Source organism: Mesitornis unicolor, unplaced genomic scaffold, assembly GCF_000695765.1.
Source record: "Mesitornis unicolor isolate BGI_N332 unplaced genomic scaffold, ASM69576v1 scaffold53422, whole genome shotgun sequence".
In the NCBI taxonomy this organism is placed as follows: Eukaryota; Metazoa; Chordata; class Aves; order Mesitornithiformes; family Mesitornithidae; genus Mesitornis; species Mesitornis unicolor.
Window position 1 is genome coordinate 9,637 of NW_010168177.1, and position 15,253 is coordinate 24,889.

Here is a 15,253-nt window from a genome sequence, read left to right on the forward strand (position 1 = left end):
CAACAGGCCAATACCAGCTGCGTGCCTTGCAGACATCATCTGTTTTTTAACCTGGGAGTGCCAAGTCCTTATTTTTATTTGAATGATTCTTCTCCTGTCCCATAATACACAAGGACTCCCAATGGTTTTGCACGTGAGCTCCATCTGGTGTGTCGTGGCTGCATGTAGCAACATCTCAAGGCCCATCCCCACTGTGTAAGTCCTCCAGCAGGTCAAGACATTACCATGTCCCAGCGCTGACTCATGGCTGTGCTCTCACAAGGGTTGATGACAAGCTCTTTGGTGTTCTCATTTGTGTCTCCAATCGTTTCAGTGTCCAAACAAAAGCGTGAAGCTATGTGTTCAATGTGTGACCCAACTTTACCCCATCGCTGAGAAGAGAGACACATGAGAGGAAAAACAGGAGTGCACAAGCTTCCTCCTCGCTATACTTTTACTATACTGTTCCAGCATCAAGAGGACAGTCATCACTAAGCCTTTATGGCCTGATGCTGGGAAGTACAGGGTACCCCAGCCCACACCCAGCAGAGCGGACACTGAGCATTTCTCCCATCGGAAAGCACACTCATTTAAGCTCAGTCTCTGCCTGGCTTCAGAAAGATAATATATTACTAACAGCTTTTTCCCCAGGTCACTGGTTCAAATGCCAGCTCGATGATTAACTGCAGAGAAACGTTAGCATCTGCTGGCTGACTGGCAGCCCGTGTAAACTAAATTGCCAGTTTTGGTTTGACTTTTGCAGATAAGTATCCAGATCACCACCCGCACTAATAGACAGCCTTATCAACACATTCATTTATAGGAAGCAAAGGGCTGAACAGGCCAGAGTCTGCACTCTCAGATAGACTACGCTTCCCAGATGAAGTCAGAGCACATGGGCCATTTGATGTTCAGTAATATTATGCTGAAAGAAAGGGAACTTCAAAGAAAACGAGGGCTCAATAAAAGTGCTCACCTGCTTGTTGTCACCTTCTTTGCAAGGTGACAGCAGCACCTGGGAACCGGGGAAGAGGGTGTACACAGACAAACACAGCTGCTGCTGGTGGACTTGGTGGTTGTATGTGTATGTCCATTCCTGCAAAGAGGAAGAAAAAGAAAGAAGGTGAGAGAGCAGGGTTGATTCTTGGTATTATTCTACCTGGAAAGCAAACATTTTGTCTTAGATCCTGCCCCCTCTGAATCCGAGCACAAACCTCATTGACTTCAAGAGGCACCAGGACAGGTCACTAGGCTGTTTCAAGCCTCCCCAAAACTGCAGCTATCATTGCGGGACTGCACGTACCAAAGAAAATGTCTACAAAAGCTGCTGGAAGAAAAGAGTTCAAAAGGCAAAGGATTCAATAGCCAGAACTGGGCTGTCGTTGAGGAACAGCGGGATGGAAAATGGCAAGAGAGGCAGAAATATTACACACAATATGCAATCCTTTTTTTTTGTGAGGAAAAGCAACAGAAATGCTTTGCAGCTAGCAGCAGAAAAGAGAAGGTGATGTACAGCACATGTCTGCCATTCTCAGGATTCTGTTCCAAAATATGACAAAAAAAACAGGGATAAAGCTCCCCTTTATATCAAAGAAATGGGACCAAACTCCAAATGTTTGCTGTACTGCTTTGCTATGACCACTGCTATTCCTGCTCCCCTGGGCTGTTTTGGAGGTATTTTTTCTCATGCTGCTTTTCCTGTTCACCTTGACAGGGTACAGGTTATGAGAACTGGAAAAGCTGATGTGAAAGAAAAGGTTCAGAGAGAAAGCAAAACAGCTTAGAGCTCAGATACGGAAGAGTCAGAGCTCTGGGAGGAGTGAAGTGAGTAGGGGTGTTGGCAACGGAAGGAAAGCAGCTCTCAAATGCCTGGCAGTTTAGGCTAGGTCAGGAAAAATGAAAAGTAAAAGGTGCTCCTGGGAGACTGCAGCCCCTTCTGAGTGCCAGAAAGAATGGCTGCCCTGATCTCGGAGCTGGGACGCCTGCAGCTTCCCCTGACTTTGAATAGTGGAGGCTTTGGGTTGCATTAGCATGAGTTATTAGACTAGGGAAACACTTCCACCCCTTTGGTATTTGTCACCGTCAGCAGCTTTAACTCCTCTCCCTGACTTCAAAACAGACAGCTACAGGCACTTAATTGCTGGGAATATAAATCCCACTTAATTCAGGTTCTTAGCCACCTGGAAGGGAAAACACGCAGAGCAGACCCAGATCCACAAGGACTTCACATTGTGATCCCCACACCCCACGTTTCTTAGCCTACTACTCTCTACAAGCTAATGGAAATCAAACCCAGCTTTCTGAACAGCCTGCCCATAGGCTTCTCAGCAAGAGCTGCCCAGGATTTTGAAACATAACAAGCATTCGTTTTCAGAGTGTAGTCTGCACCCAAAGGGCCTTCTGGCAACTACTACTTCTTTGTCAGACAGAGCAGAGTCTACCTGATCCCACAGCGAACACGTTCCAGACATCCCAACCATGCATGCTGTCAGCTGCTGCATAAACCACCAACCTGGGAAATCAGGTGCCAAATTAGTCCTGCATCTGTGAAGAACCAAGCCCTATGGGGCAAGCTCCAACACCTGTTCTTGGGGCCCATGCTGCTACAAGCTGCTTTGAAAACTTGTTCTACATTTTTAACCAATTGCTCATTTTAGCCCAGGACAGGACTGGAGCTGCACCCATGAAACTCCTCAGCAGGAGCAAGTTCACCCTGTAACTTGTGTATATGTTGAATCCCCCAACTAACTCAGGCCATGGGACTTTTTTGTTTCATTTTGACCTCTTAAGCTCCTTGCTTCACAGACGCACCTTGTGAAGGACTGCTCCTCCCAGAGGTTCTCTATGCTTTTTTTTCCAGGCCCAGCTCTGTTCAAGCCTTTCCAATATTCACATCCTCTCAAGGCAGGACCACCCTCTCACTCAGCAAAGCACCATGGAATAGACAGGGTGGTAGTAACCACCACCTCCGAAGCCATGGTTCATCATAAGAAGTGAGGCTTTCAGAGCTAGATACATGCTTCAGTTCGATAGTTGACACTGAATCCTCCCCTCTTGCCCCCAGGGTGTCCTGCTACTGTCTTCACCTAAATTGACAGATTTTCACATAGCTCTTCTATTTTGGCAGAATGGCTTTTTATGGAAGCCAGTCCTGTTGAAAATGTTTTATCCACTTGTAATCACATCTTGTATTTTCAGCCCTACATGAAAGCCAGAGTAAATGATGCAGAAAATGAAGAAATTCTAGGAAAAGAAAAAGTTGTTTGAACACTACAGAATCCATGAAAAGCTTTGAGTTAAAATACAGGCAAAAGGCCATGCAATTTTTTATCTTACCCCATCTCTTCCCCAATTTGTATCAGTTGGGATGAAAATTCCTGCTTTTTTTCCCATGAGAAACTGCTCTATCTTCTAAACCCTGGCACACTGAGCATTCATGTGGTCTGCACAGCAGGAACAACAGCAGAGCTTCACATCCTGGGGGTTGTGGTGAACAGGGCAGCCCAAGGTACTCCTAAGAAGGGAGACCCTTCAAGGAGCTAACATGGCTTCAGGGCTGCAAACTGGTCTGAATTTATGTCAGTGGAGTTGAGAGCTGACCCCTGGCACTAAGGATAAACAGACACATGAGATAAAACTGAGATCAAGGTTTCCTGCCTTTTCAAAGACAAAGCAGCTCCTGATGAAGTGGTGATAGAGCAAGGAGGAAGTGGGTGGATTGGGTGAGCAGAGCTACCAGCTGCACACCACAACCAGCAATCCCCTTTCTCTGAGGCCTTGGATAACGCTAGCCCCCATCTGAGGCTTGTGACTATTTTTCAAGGCTTTAGCATCATTTGAGGAGGCACCTGTCACTGCTGCTCAGCATCACTGTGAACTGAGGAAATTATTTTAAAATGTGACCTTTGGCTTGGTGTAGCCTGGCTGGCAGAAGAAGGAAGGAGCCCCTCAGCCTAGCAAGGAGCAGCCCGATGGGAGCCCAGTGTTACATGACAGTGCTGCACATGCTCTGCTGCTGAGCAAGAGGTCAGCTGTACCCTAAAGCTGGGGTAGCGGCTAGAGAAGAATGTTTCTGAAGAAGCTAGGAACAACATCAGCCCTCAATTATTATCTTTTTAAAATCACAAGGAAGGATTTCCCAAGGCAAGCAAATGCATGGGTCACCCAAGGATACCAAAGTGCTTCACTCATCAAAAGGCCCTGGGATGCAGCTAGCACTTACGCACATCTCAGGAGACGCAAAGCAAAGTACCAAAGGTGCCTGCTGCAGCCTGGGTGCAGAGATGACACTGCTGCCAGCCAGCCCTTCTGCTCTGCCAGCTCAGCCTGGCTCCTGAAGCTCCAGCCAACCTACAGCTGGGGCAGGGCGTGCCAACGGAGGAGAAGAACAAAGACTTCTGAGAGAAGGAAGGTCAGAAGAGGATTTTTATGGTTGAGATGTCTCAGGAGGGACACTGTCAGCTTAGTTTGGAAAGATGCTGTATCTCCTACAAAGAAAGTGCAGATCTAGTGAGTCCACAGAGGTCCTTGAGTCAACCGGGGTAAGCTTCAATGCCATATCAGGCAGATTTTCACATTACATTTACTTCACGATAAGCGTCAAGAACGTGCCACCCAAATGCAGTGGCAGCTGCAGGCCCAGGAAACAGATGCTGCAACCTTCCCAATGTTTTCTCACTTGTCTAAGAGATGAATAACTATACATTCATCTCGTGGCTACTGCTTCCATGTACGTGAGTGTCCAGGCCGAACTGTCTTCTGCTTTTTTATCTGAAGTATGTCAGGTTTCCTGAAACTGCTAATGATTTAAACAAATCCCAGAGTCAGATGCCTACTTCAAAGATGTATGGACTAATATCAACTGACACTTAGTTTGAAAAAAACCCAGCTATTCACATCTTCATCAGATAGACCAGGACAAAATTATGATCCGTTATTTTTCCTCAGATGCATTTCTCTTGTGAAAAAATAAATCAGTCAGTTCATTTAGCAAATGAGACACAACAAGACAGAGTACCAAGGCTCTGGTGGGCAGGAGTTCAGGTAGAGCCTGTTGTGCTCTGGGGATGGGCAGCACTGCACAAAGATCTCTGCCAGTCACTAACCCAAGAGCAGGTCCCTCTGAGAGCCACACCAGGGGACAGCCTGCCCTGACTGCTACCAGACCTTATGGAGAGGGAAGGACCAAATGGATCCCAGGGATGAGAAGACAGAGCTCTCTTACACAAAGATTAGGGGTCTTCTTGTGCCTCAGTGCCCCTTTTATTAATTCAGGACTAACACCAGACACCATCAGTGAGGGTTTGTGAGATCTGCTAAGGGGGTGAGATCTGCCTGTCTGATTTCACCGCAGTCACTCTTCTCAATTTACCCAAACTGTGGATGTGGCCAGAGAGCTCACAGCATCCTTCCCCTGCACTACAGATAGAAAGAAAACTAAAATAAAGAGCAATTGATTGCCATCTGACAGCTCCTGTTCATCTCTCCTCAAACCACTGTGACATATGACAGCTCAGATCTTCTCCCACCTGGTCCCAGGACTTCATGCTTGTAATGTTGGTAAAGGGCTTGGGGAGCCTAGCAGGGAGTCAGCTACAGAAGGGCAATCAAGCAACCAAATTAATGCTACTAACACTGATGATAAAGAATCTGGATGGCCAGGATATTTCCTTAGTATTTACTGAATGCCAGGAAAGCACGGCTTTGATTTAGCTAAGCCTGTTTTTCAAATAATGATGCTTAGGGTAAACAAGATGCTACTTCAGTATGTTAAAAGTGAAAATTATTGCTCTATTCTGGTATATCAAATACAAAACTAAGTAGCATTCAGGACTGCTGCATAATCTATCCCACACAGCCTGGTGACTATAACCCGCATGCCATCCAAAAGTTCAGCTGGTCTTGTAACAATTGTGTAATTAAAATAAAATTTTCTAGTCACAATGAAAATTTAAATATCCTGCTTTCATCTGAAATATTCTCCATGCGTACAAGTAATAGACAACTATCCTAGAAAGACAGAGAAAGATAAAAGGAAAAGGTTTTTCTCTATTCCTGCCTGTGTGTATTGAGCGTAGCTATTCAACAATCTGTTTGTAGCGCATTTTTCTGTTACCCTGCAGAGTTAGTACTGGATGCACACAAGAAATGGAGTTGCTATCCAGTGGGAAGTGTTGATCTATTGAGAACTGCTGCAGAATCAGAATGGGAAGATGAAAAGTTTGTGGCATGAAAAATTCCAAAAGTTTACTGCACAGAAATGTCAAAACAGTATGTGTTTGATGGGAATGAAACAATCCAACTTGTTGGCATGACATTTCTCATTTTAAAATATCACATCAAATTGATATTTCAGAAAGACCAATACCATTTCATTTTGAAACACTAGCTTGCAGCAGCATTTTCCATTCTGATTTTCCCAGATTTTTTAAAAAAACATTCAATTCACTGAAAGTTGCAATTGTCACTAAAGCATTTTTTTTCCTTCAGCGGAGTTGACCCTGCAAAACATGACCTGCTCTTATCAACTTGCGTCTCTTGCTGTTTGTGTAAAAAGTCCATGCAGCAGTGAAAGAAAGAAAAATAATTCTAAAACCTGGAAACCAGTTAAACTGTAAGAACTGTAACTATGTGATGCTTGCAGTTATATTCCTTACATTTCCTGAACTGACTAAATTTCAAGTAGTCATTGTTGATTTTACCAGACTGTGAAACAGATATTATTTTCCTGACTAAAGGCAGGCATGCAACTGCATGCAAAAGAGATGCACATAATGACATGCTTCATTTACACATACAAATTAGGGACACTTTCTACAGCATCTCCAGGCTGAGCCTTTTATATGCATAGCTACCTGGTTTGAATGTGTAACCATGAGGTTTAAGGATGTACAGTCAAGTGGAAGCAAGCACACCATTGCCTATTAAATAGTTTCACAGCACCCCAAGAAGCGAGCGATTGTTATCCTCCCTGTTTTATAGATGGAAACAGTGAGAGAACTTAGTGACATGCTCAAAATCACAAAGGGAGCCTGAAGCAAAGGCAGGTTTTGAAGCTGTGTCTTCAGGGTCTTGCTTCAGTGACTCTACTGCAAGGCATATGTGCCTGCTCTTGGCTCTAACATTTCCTAGAATATGCTTTTGAGAACACTGATTCACACAGCTTTGTCTCATCTCAGCGAGACTGAAAAAAACGAGATAGAAAAAAACAAGATCATCCTCATTAAATTCTCACTAGTTTAATGGGCAATCTAATATTGAGAGCATGCAGACTATGAAGTTATAAATACCACTGCGATTCATTGCATTTTGAAAAAAATAAGGCTGAAAGATGAGAGGAAATTATAGCGCTCTTTGTTTTTCTCTGATCACTGCAGATGAACGGCACGTGGCGTTCCTGAGCAGCAGTAAGTGCTCAGTGCAGGCTAGCATGGAGATGAGCGGTCCACCCTGTACGGTGCCTCCTGCACTGGTCCCTGCTACTGCCCAGTGCCTCCACCGAAGTAAGGAGGACTTACTAGGGTTTAACTACCTGCTGCCTTAGGAGAGAGGTCGGCAGAAAGGGTAATCCTCCAACAGAGCTTTATCAAACTTAGGACATCACCCTGAAGCTGCCCCAGAGCCTTCTCTCCAGCCAGCATCATGAGGACAGGCAACACAACTTACCTGTGCTGTTGCTGCTGTGCCTTTGCTGCTGATACAAGGATTTAAGCTCAGGACGGGGAACTCTTGGGCTTCAGACTTGTGCGACTCCAAGCAGCTCTGCCTTTGCCTGATCATCCCAGTCTGATAGAGTGATTCCTTGGGAATCCTGTGAGAACAGCGTGAAAACAACATGCCTACTCCCCCAGGCATAAGGAGCACCCAAAGGGAGGCTCAGTGGGTAAGGAGGGTGCAGTTGTGCCATTTCACCTCTAGAAAATGAGAGTGGCAAGATCTATTACAATACTGAACCACTGCGAACAGTACATGGGCATGGACGCTGCAGAAGCAGCTCTTGGAGATGGATGTCTGGCCTTTATAAGAGGAAAAAATAAATAACACTGCACCAGACAAACAGAGGAGCAAGGAATAGACTGTGAGCAGGCTGAAGGTCAGCCTTCAGCTTACAGAAATGGGGAACTTTATAACAAACCACCACAACCCCGGCATTCCCTGTGAATGCTGCTGTGCAACGCCTCACATGGCAAAAAACAAGAAAGCAGCTATAAATCATTCTCACACTGTAATTCTGCACTCAGTCATTGCACCAGCAGACCCCCAGAGGTATCTCCAAAATTTCTGCACCCTTTCTGAGCATGGCTCCTGATAATGACTGAGAGACTGGATGCAATGGTTTCCAGAGTAATTTTGGTGACTACAAGGGTTCACAGCTGTGGAAGTGCATATTAAGCAGAGCATCAGGCTCGGAGTAAGGCAGAGCCACCTGAATACAGATCATAAACTCCTAGAGTGGATGGTTTCACAACAGAGAAGTCTTAAGTATGACAGAAAAGTGTGAAAGGACTGGTAATCAGGTGCTTTTTTTCTGTCATTAAGTACTGAAACAACCCAACATAGGCTATGGTCATTTTTCCACCTTGGGATACTTTTGTAAGGGAAACTGGCTATTTCCCTATACCACCTGTCTCACAGTGTAGGCAGGAGGACACCTGAGGAAGCCCCAAGAGCTAGGAGAAATAACTGGTGCTTTACCCCTTACCAGACCTGCACAAAGAGCCATGGAGTCTGTAAGACTGCTTAGAGAAAGCAGGATCACAAATGAATCATGTCACACTGTGAGCACACTGTGCTTAAAGCCAGCCCAAAATTCACTGCCCCCTTCTGTGAAGCCCAAGGAAGGGGGTGCCTGTGTCTCTGGGGCAGGAGGGAGGTATGGGGACTGGAGGAGCAGAGGAAGGCTCAGTGGGGCAGGAGGGATAGGGCACCACCCTGGCCTGCTAGAGACAGGTGGAGATCACATATCCATACCGAAGTTCGGGATAAACATTTTCCAGGTACCACTTGAAGCTGTGGCATTTCAACCTCTTCCGTAGCTCCACTCTGCTCTGGATGCTGTGGAAAGAAAATGTTGTAGAGATACAAGGCAAATAAAGAAAGTGAGACCAAATGCACCAAAAAGGGAAGTTGGGAGAAACCCAACAGATATGCACAGGCAGCAAACAAACACAAGAGCATCAACAGCTCTATTTTCTGCTATCTTCTGCATGAGCTTTGTCAGTTGTTTCAATCTCTCTCTTCGGTGGTCTCACTTGGTAAAATGACATGATGACATATTGACATTTTAACAAGGAGCCTGGAGTTTGGCGAACGAAAGGTTCATGGAAAAGTATAGTAATTTAAAAATTATTAGTAAAAAAGTGTATGCCATCTACTGTATGCAATAAGCATTAATTTAACATATTAATGTACTAGGAAATTAATATATGCTATTGTAAGTTACTCTTAGTTTATAGGACTACAGAAGGCCTTGATTCACAAGAGCACCCAAACACACCTTTGAGTCAGCAAAAGATAACCACATGGTGAAATACTTCTTTCTTTCATTAACCAGGGCAAAATTTCTGCTGAGTGATCATGCTGAATAATAACATTTTCCAAACACAAGCTCCTCTCTGGGCCAGCCTCTACCCATGGAGCTGTTATGAGCTGACATTTACAGAGCAGCAGGAAGCCTCCAGTACCTTCTCTTCACGTAGTCTACCTTCTCTACAGCCTTGTGTATTTAGCAGGATGGAGCTGTTACCTCATTCCATGCTGACAGATGGGAAGTGGGTATGACTTCAGTGGAAATAGGTTAGTCACCAGGATTTCAATTTATTTATCTTAGAAATTTAAGAGTAGCCAGAAGGAATTAGGGGTTGGATTTGGAATCCACTGTGGTCCAAAAGAAACTTTCTAAGTAAAGGAGGAGCATAAGAAAGTAAGAAATTAACACAAATTCATACAGTCCTCCGGACAGAGAGGCACTTCTGACTGTTCATAGAATGAATGGCAATCTCCCTGCATACAAAGCACTTGCTCCTTTCCAATAAAGCCTTAGTGGGCCCAAAATTCGATGACTTTCCTGCTCCTCAGCTGTCAGTGAGACCTCTGTTCTCTCCCCGTCAAACTCCACTCTGGGACCAGAAGTACTCATACTTAATGCCAAGGGCAGGACATAGGCAGAGGGGGTTTTCCCCCACCTCAATTCGGTTCACTCACTGGGGCAAACTAGCACAGCATATAAACAAGCTGTTTATGTTTTTCATCGCTGTGCTCATAGCATCTGCCTGCCATTAGCATTTAATTGAGTGTTACTACAGAAGCAAGGCAGGCAGCTTTCCACAGCAGGGCAACATCACTGCGAGCACCCACTGCAGCAGGCAGGGCACAGATAGCAGAGGAAGACACTTACTTTCCATAAGGCCTCCCCTGGGCTGCGGGACGAGCGGCGTAGTAGTACTGCTTGAATTCGTCCATCCACACCTCTGCAGTGCGCTTGGTGTTTCTGAAGGAGGCAACGAAAGACGGGTGAAGTCAAGGAAGCCTCCAAGGTGACATTCTCCAAAATGCATTGACTATTCCATCCTGCCCTCCTCCCATCCTCAACTTGGACTTTGGCTTTGTCCGAACCACCTTTGAGCCAGCCCACCTTCCCCTACTAGAGAAGATACTCCTCCTCCTCATTACTCCAGGGACCAAACAGAAAAGGAAAAGGCTTGGGTGATAAATTCACCATTTCAAACTCAGCTGCATGCTTTGCATCTATCAGACTCAGAAGTGCAGCTTCTCTTAAGTGTCATCTCCCAGGTAGGCAGGGCCTGGGGTTTTATTTAGCTGCTGGGATAGAGCTCTGAAAAGCAGTGCAGAATTTGCCAAAGATTGAAGGCAAATATTTCCTTTGCGTCAATCCCGTATGGACTCTCCTGCTTTGCACCTCTGGATTTCGCTTGGGCAAATCTCAGCACTTCAAACTTAAAAGAAACCACTCTGGCCACAGTGCTGTAAGCATAAACATCAATCTTCCACATGAGCCAGGTGTCTGCAGAAGGTTTGTGAACATCAGGAAATCTTCTGTTGACTTGAGGTGGCTCTAACTCTCCTTGAAAATGGTTTTGTTGCTCCACACCTATCCACCCACCCCTTCTTAGGTCAGGGGAGTCCTCCAAGCTCCTGCTCCAAGGCAGGCCAGTTCCTCCAAGCTATTGCTATCACACCACTGGGCTATGGGTGCCATAGGACAGGCTCTGATCCAGTCAAGTCCCGCACAGCCAAAACAGGAGATAGTCTGCATGTGAACCCAGCATAACACTGGAGCATGAGCTGTCTCCTGCACTGAAGAAGAGGATGTGTGGAAAAAAAAAAAAATCTATATCTGGTAGAAAGGAGGAGATATTTTTTGCTAACATCTCTGTTAAAACAGAGGTACTGCATAGCATCAGGTTGCCAGAAGCTGCTTCTCCTCTCAATCTATATACTACAACATTAAGTTTAAGGCTGATAGGTACCAGAAGGTTAATAAAATCCAAGCTCCTAATGCCTACAGATACATTTCTCCAGACCACTTTGCAGTCCCCTGCTGATTCATGCTGCTCCTCCTTTCTTGCTAAGGCCACTGCAAAAATCTACATTCTCTTGCTCAAGAGACGCCTAAGTCACAGTGTCTACATCTGTAGTTAACCTTCCCCAAAGTGAAGAGGTTTTTCTGTCTGGCTTCTTGATCTCATCAGGTTTTAGAAGAAATATGGGGATAAATGCCAAGGCTCACACCTGCATGTTGATTCAGACCTCCCCAAAGTCCTGGAATGTGTGTGCCTGGAGTGCAACCAGAAGAGCTGTACCCATTCAAGCTTCTGTTGCTCCTCCTGCAGGTGATGCAATGCAGACACTGCCTTTTCAATGCAGGTTTGCAGCGACTCCTGACAGCAGACATTTTTCCACATCCCAGCATCTTCTGTAGGAGTCTTATTTCACTACAAAAAGCAAGAGTCCTCCTTGTGACTCTCAAATTTGTGCCCTCCTCCTTAATGTCAGCAATGCCTTGTGCCCCTCACCACCATCTTTTTGAAGCAGGTGACAAGGTTCCCTTCCTGTCCCATACGCTGTGTGGCTGGAAAATACATATTAGATATAGCCGAGAGATGCAATTTGCATTCTCCCAGTTTGTTGTCTCATGCAAAGTGTGGGGAAGCTGCAGAGAGCCCAGGTCAGTGGTAGCTGGGTCTTCACAAATACTGTTGTTGGCTCTTTATAACACTGGGAAAGCCACACTAAAAGGGATGCCTAGTGTGTAAACACACTTAAATGCAGTCTAGCTGAGAAACAACCCTGCATTAAGTGTCCCCAGAGTTTTTCTCTGTTGTTTACTTCATGGACAACCTTCATGCTCTAAAAAAGGAGGAAATCCTTCCTGCCTTTACTAGCTGCTCCCATCATCTTTCCCACACTGATTCCCACTTTTGTACTGCCTTGTTTCTTGCCACCTGTTTCCAGGATCTTGGCCCTTTTCAGCCAGACATTTCAGTACCTGATTCAATCTCTGTTCCCACATGTGAGGACACATCTCCTTCAGCTGGAATGCCCTGGCAACTCTTTCAGTGCCCCTGCCAGCAAGGTGCAGCCCATTGCTGCCCCTGCTTGAAAGACAACACCAGCCCAGAGGCAAAGCTGCCCACTCTGGCATGCTGCTTGGCTCCCCTCTTGGAGAGGCATCAGGAACCAAATTTTCTGGTTCAGCTGAGCCACGCTAAGCCCTCAGCTAAGGTCACTGGGTACTGACAGCCATGGCTGGCAGCCTGATTTCAGGTCATTGTAAATGTATTCTGATGACCTTAAGGTCTAAACCATTTGCTGTTACTGTGGCAAGGGCTCAGGGAGATGCTGGGGTGGTTCCTCCATTTCTGCACTGATGAAAGGTACCATATAAGCATCCTATTTCTGTCATATTCTCAATGCTGTAGAAAACCTAAGGGAGAGTCATCCTGGTTTGATTTTCCGTGGCGCAGGATATTCCTGCCCAGGGATATTTCAACATTATCCAAACAAAATTTCCTCCCCATCTTCTCTGCTCCCCCCCTTCCAAACCTTATTCACCCCACAAAAACTAAGCAAGCACAAAAACTAAGCAAGCACAAAAACTAAGCAAGCACAAAAACTAAGCAAGCACAAAACACCTACTTAATGTACGTATTGGCGTTTCCCTCTGGAAAGACGTACGGATGTTTCTTCCGGAAGACGTGTCCAACGCGGCTGCAGGGGATGATTTCCAGGCTCCCTCCACACATCCACACACGGAAAGAGATTTCTACAAGAGAAGCAGTTTCAGCATTTTGTCTTTCTGTCTTAGAGCCAGCTGAATCCTGGTGTTACCTCTCACTTCATCCTCTGCCACATTAAACTGGGGTAAATCAATTACCAGAGAGGCTTTCCTAGGCACAACTCCCTTAAGAGCATGTTTCAAAGCTTCTTGCAATCTGTTTGAAGTCAGTGCACTTGAAACCTGCCTGAAGCACAGCAGGTGCTATCACAATAGCAAGAGCTAGACGGTAAGTAGGTCCCTTTTCATGCAGTCCCGCTTACATTGCAGAATAATCTTGCCAGTTTTGTGCTCCCGTAATTACTTCTGAACTGCCTATTTCAATGTCACTTCCCCCCAAAGGGCTGTCAAGTACACCAGGAGAGGCCATGAATTCTGTTTATTAATGACTACAATGATCATTATCTTTATGAATCCACCATTGATTCTGCAAAGTCAACAGAGAGCTGTGCACCCATCACCAGTCCCAAAATTGACAAGATCTTACTCTGCCCAGCATGTACTCCAGACTAGGAGTGCTGATGTTGTGGTCCAACAAAACACACACCTTCACACAAGCAAAGGTTAGTGGTGGGATTATCCCCAAAATCTGGATAAGCCGTCAGTATGGGAAAGGTCTCCCAGTTGCCCTAAGCTGCTCTCTGACTGGCCCACGGGGCCCTTCTGGAAGAAAATGAGCCTGTGGCACAATTGACACCAGAAGTTACGGGGCTCTAGGCAGGGAGCTGGATGAAATCCTAGCTGGCTAGGTAGGATGGGTGAGCAGAATGGCTGATCTAACGGGTCCATCTGGTCCTAACGCCTGTGAAGCTATGAATCTGCCGCTATATTGTCAGAAAGTCATACTTAGAACCAGCATGGAACAGAAATGAAATTAAAAATAAAAGGCTTCTGCAGTTCTTTGCATCCTATTTTATCATCTGTTGACAGTATAGAGCTACATGTAGTGTGTATTTACTCCATAACTACTAATTCCTTTTCACTCCCCTGCCACCTTTAACTACAGAAGTCAGACAGGAGTCCACTCATAGTCTTTACTAGCTCACACTCCCAGCAGTTCCCTCACATATGACAGAAAAAGGATGACTTGTCCCCTGGTTGGATGTTGGCAGCCCTGTGGTGGGAAGGCCATTTGGGCAGTATGAACAGGAGTCCAAGTCCTCCTCCACTGCCAGCCCGCAAAGCTGCCATCCCTCTGAAAACAACTCACAGCTTCAAGGAGGAAAGGAGAATTGGAGCCTGGACCTCCAAAGCCACCCACTTACAGCACGCATGGCTCAGCCATGAGGTACATGATGCAGCACAGGTGGGAGCTGCTTTCATGTCCCATCCCTGCTCCCAGCACACCCACCTGCTCCTGAGCTGATTGAAACCAGAGGCTGGCACAGCCACAAAGCCCTCTTGCCTTGACGCCTGGGTCCAAAATTCAAGGCTTGAGCCCACCCTCAACAGCTGGCCCTGGGAGCAGGGGCCAGCAAAGGCTGGGGTGTGAAAGCACAACAGGGAGTATTTTTTTTCCAGAAATCCCCTCCCCTTCCCTTCACTGCTGTATTTACAAGCAAGAGCTGCAACAGCAGCTGGAACTTCACCACTTTCCCGAGCACCGGATATTAACAGGCCAATAAAACATGCCCTTGTGCAGTGTCCTGGTGCTATATTGGGAGCAACCTTAATCACAGCTGCAGGAAAATGAGATTATGGCAGGATGCGGCCGCTCTAAGCTGCTGCACTCAGTTCCCCTTGCACGTGGCTGTTGTCTGCGTGTCATGGCGCTGGCCACATTGCCAGGCTGCTGAGTAAATCAGAAGGGTGCCTGATAAAGGGGAACCATCAGCTGAGCAGCTGTGAACCGGTGTCGCTGCAGCGTTGTGCCACCTTCTCCTCTGGTCCTTCTGCTCAGCCTGGGAGAAGAGCAGCTCCCTGAAGTGCTACAAGCGAAAGACTTGCACCATTCTGTCCTCACCTGCTCTTAATTTA

At 46.0% G+C, this 15,253-nt stretch overlaps 1 protein-coding gene across 1 annotated transcript; it reads right to left on the reverse strand.

Moving 5' to 3' along the window:
* Window positions 1-212: 212 nt before the first annotated feature.
* On the reverse strand, window positions 213-13,264 carry LOC104536336 (polypeptide N-acetylgalactosaminyltransferase 14-like; the record flags this gene model as incomplete). Its single annotated transcript, XM_010178915.1, has 6 exons — window positions 213-371; window positions 956-1,075; window positions 7,645-7,789; window positions 8,950-9,033; window positions 10,376-10,468; window positions 13,138-13,264. Coding segments are annotated over 6 exons (728 nt in total), but the record flags the coding sequence as incomplete, so codon positions are not given.
* Between the last annotated feature and the right edge of the window lie 1,989 nt (window positions 13,265-15,253).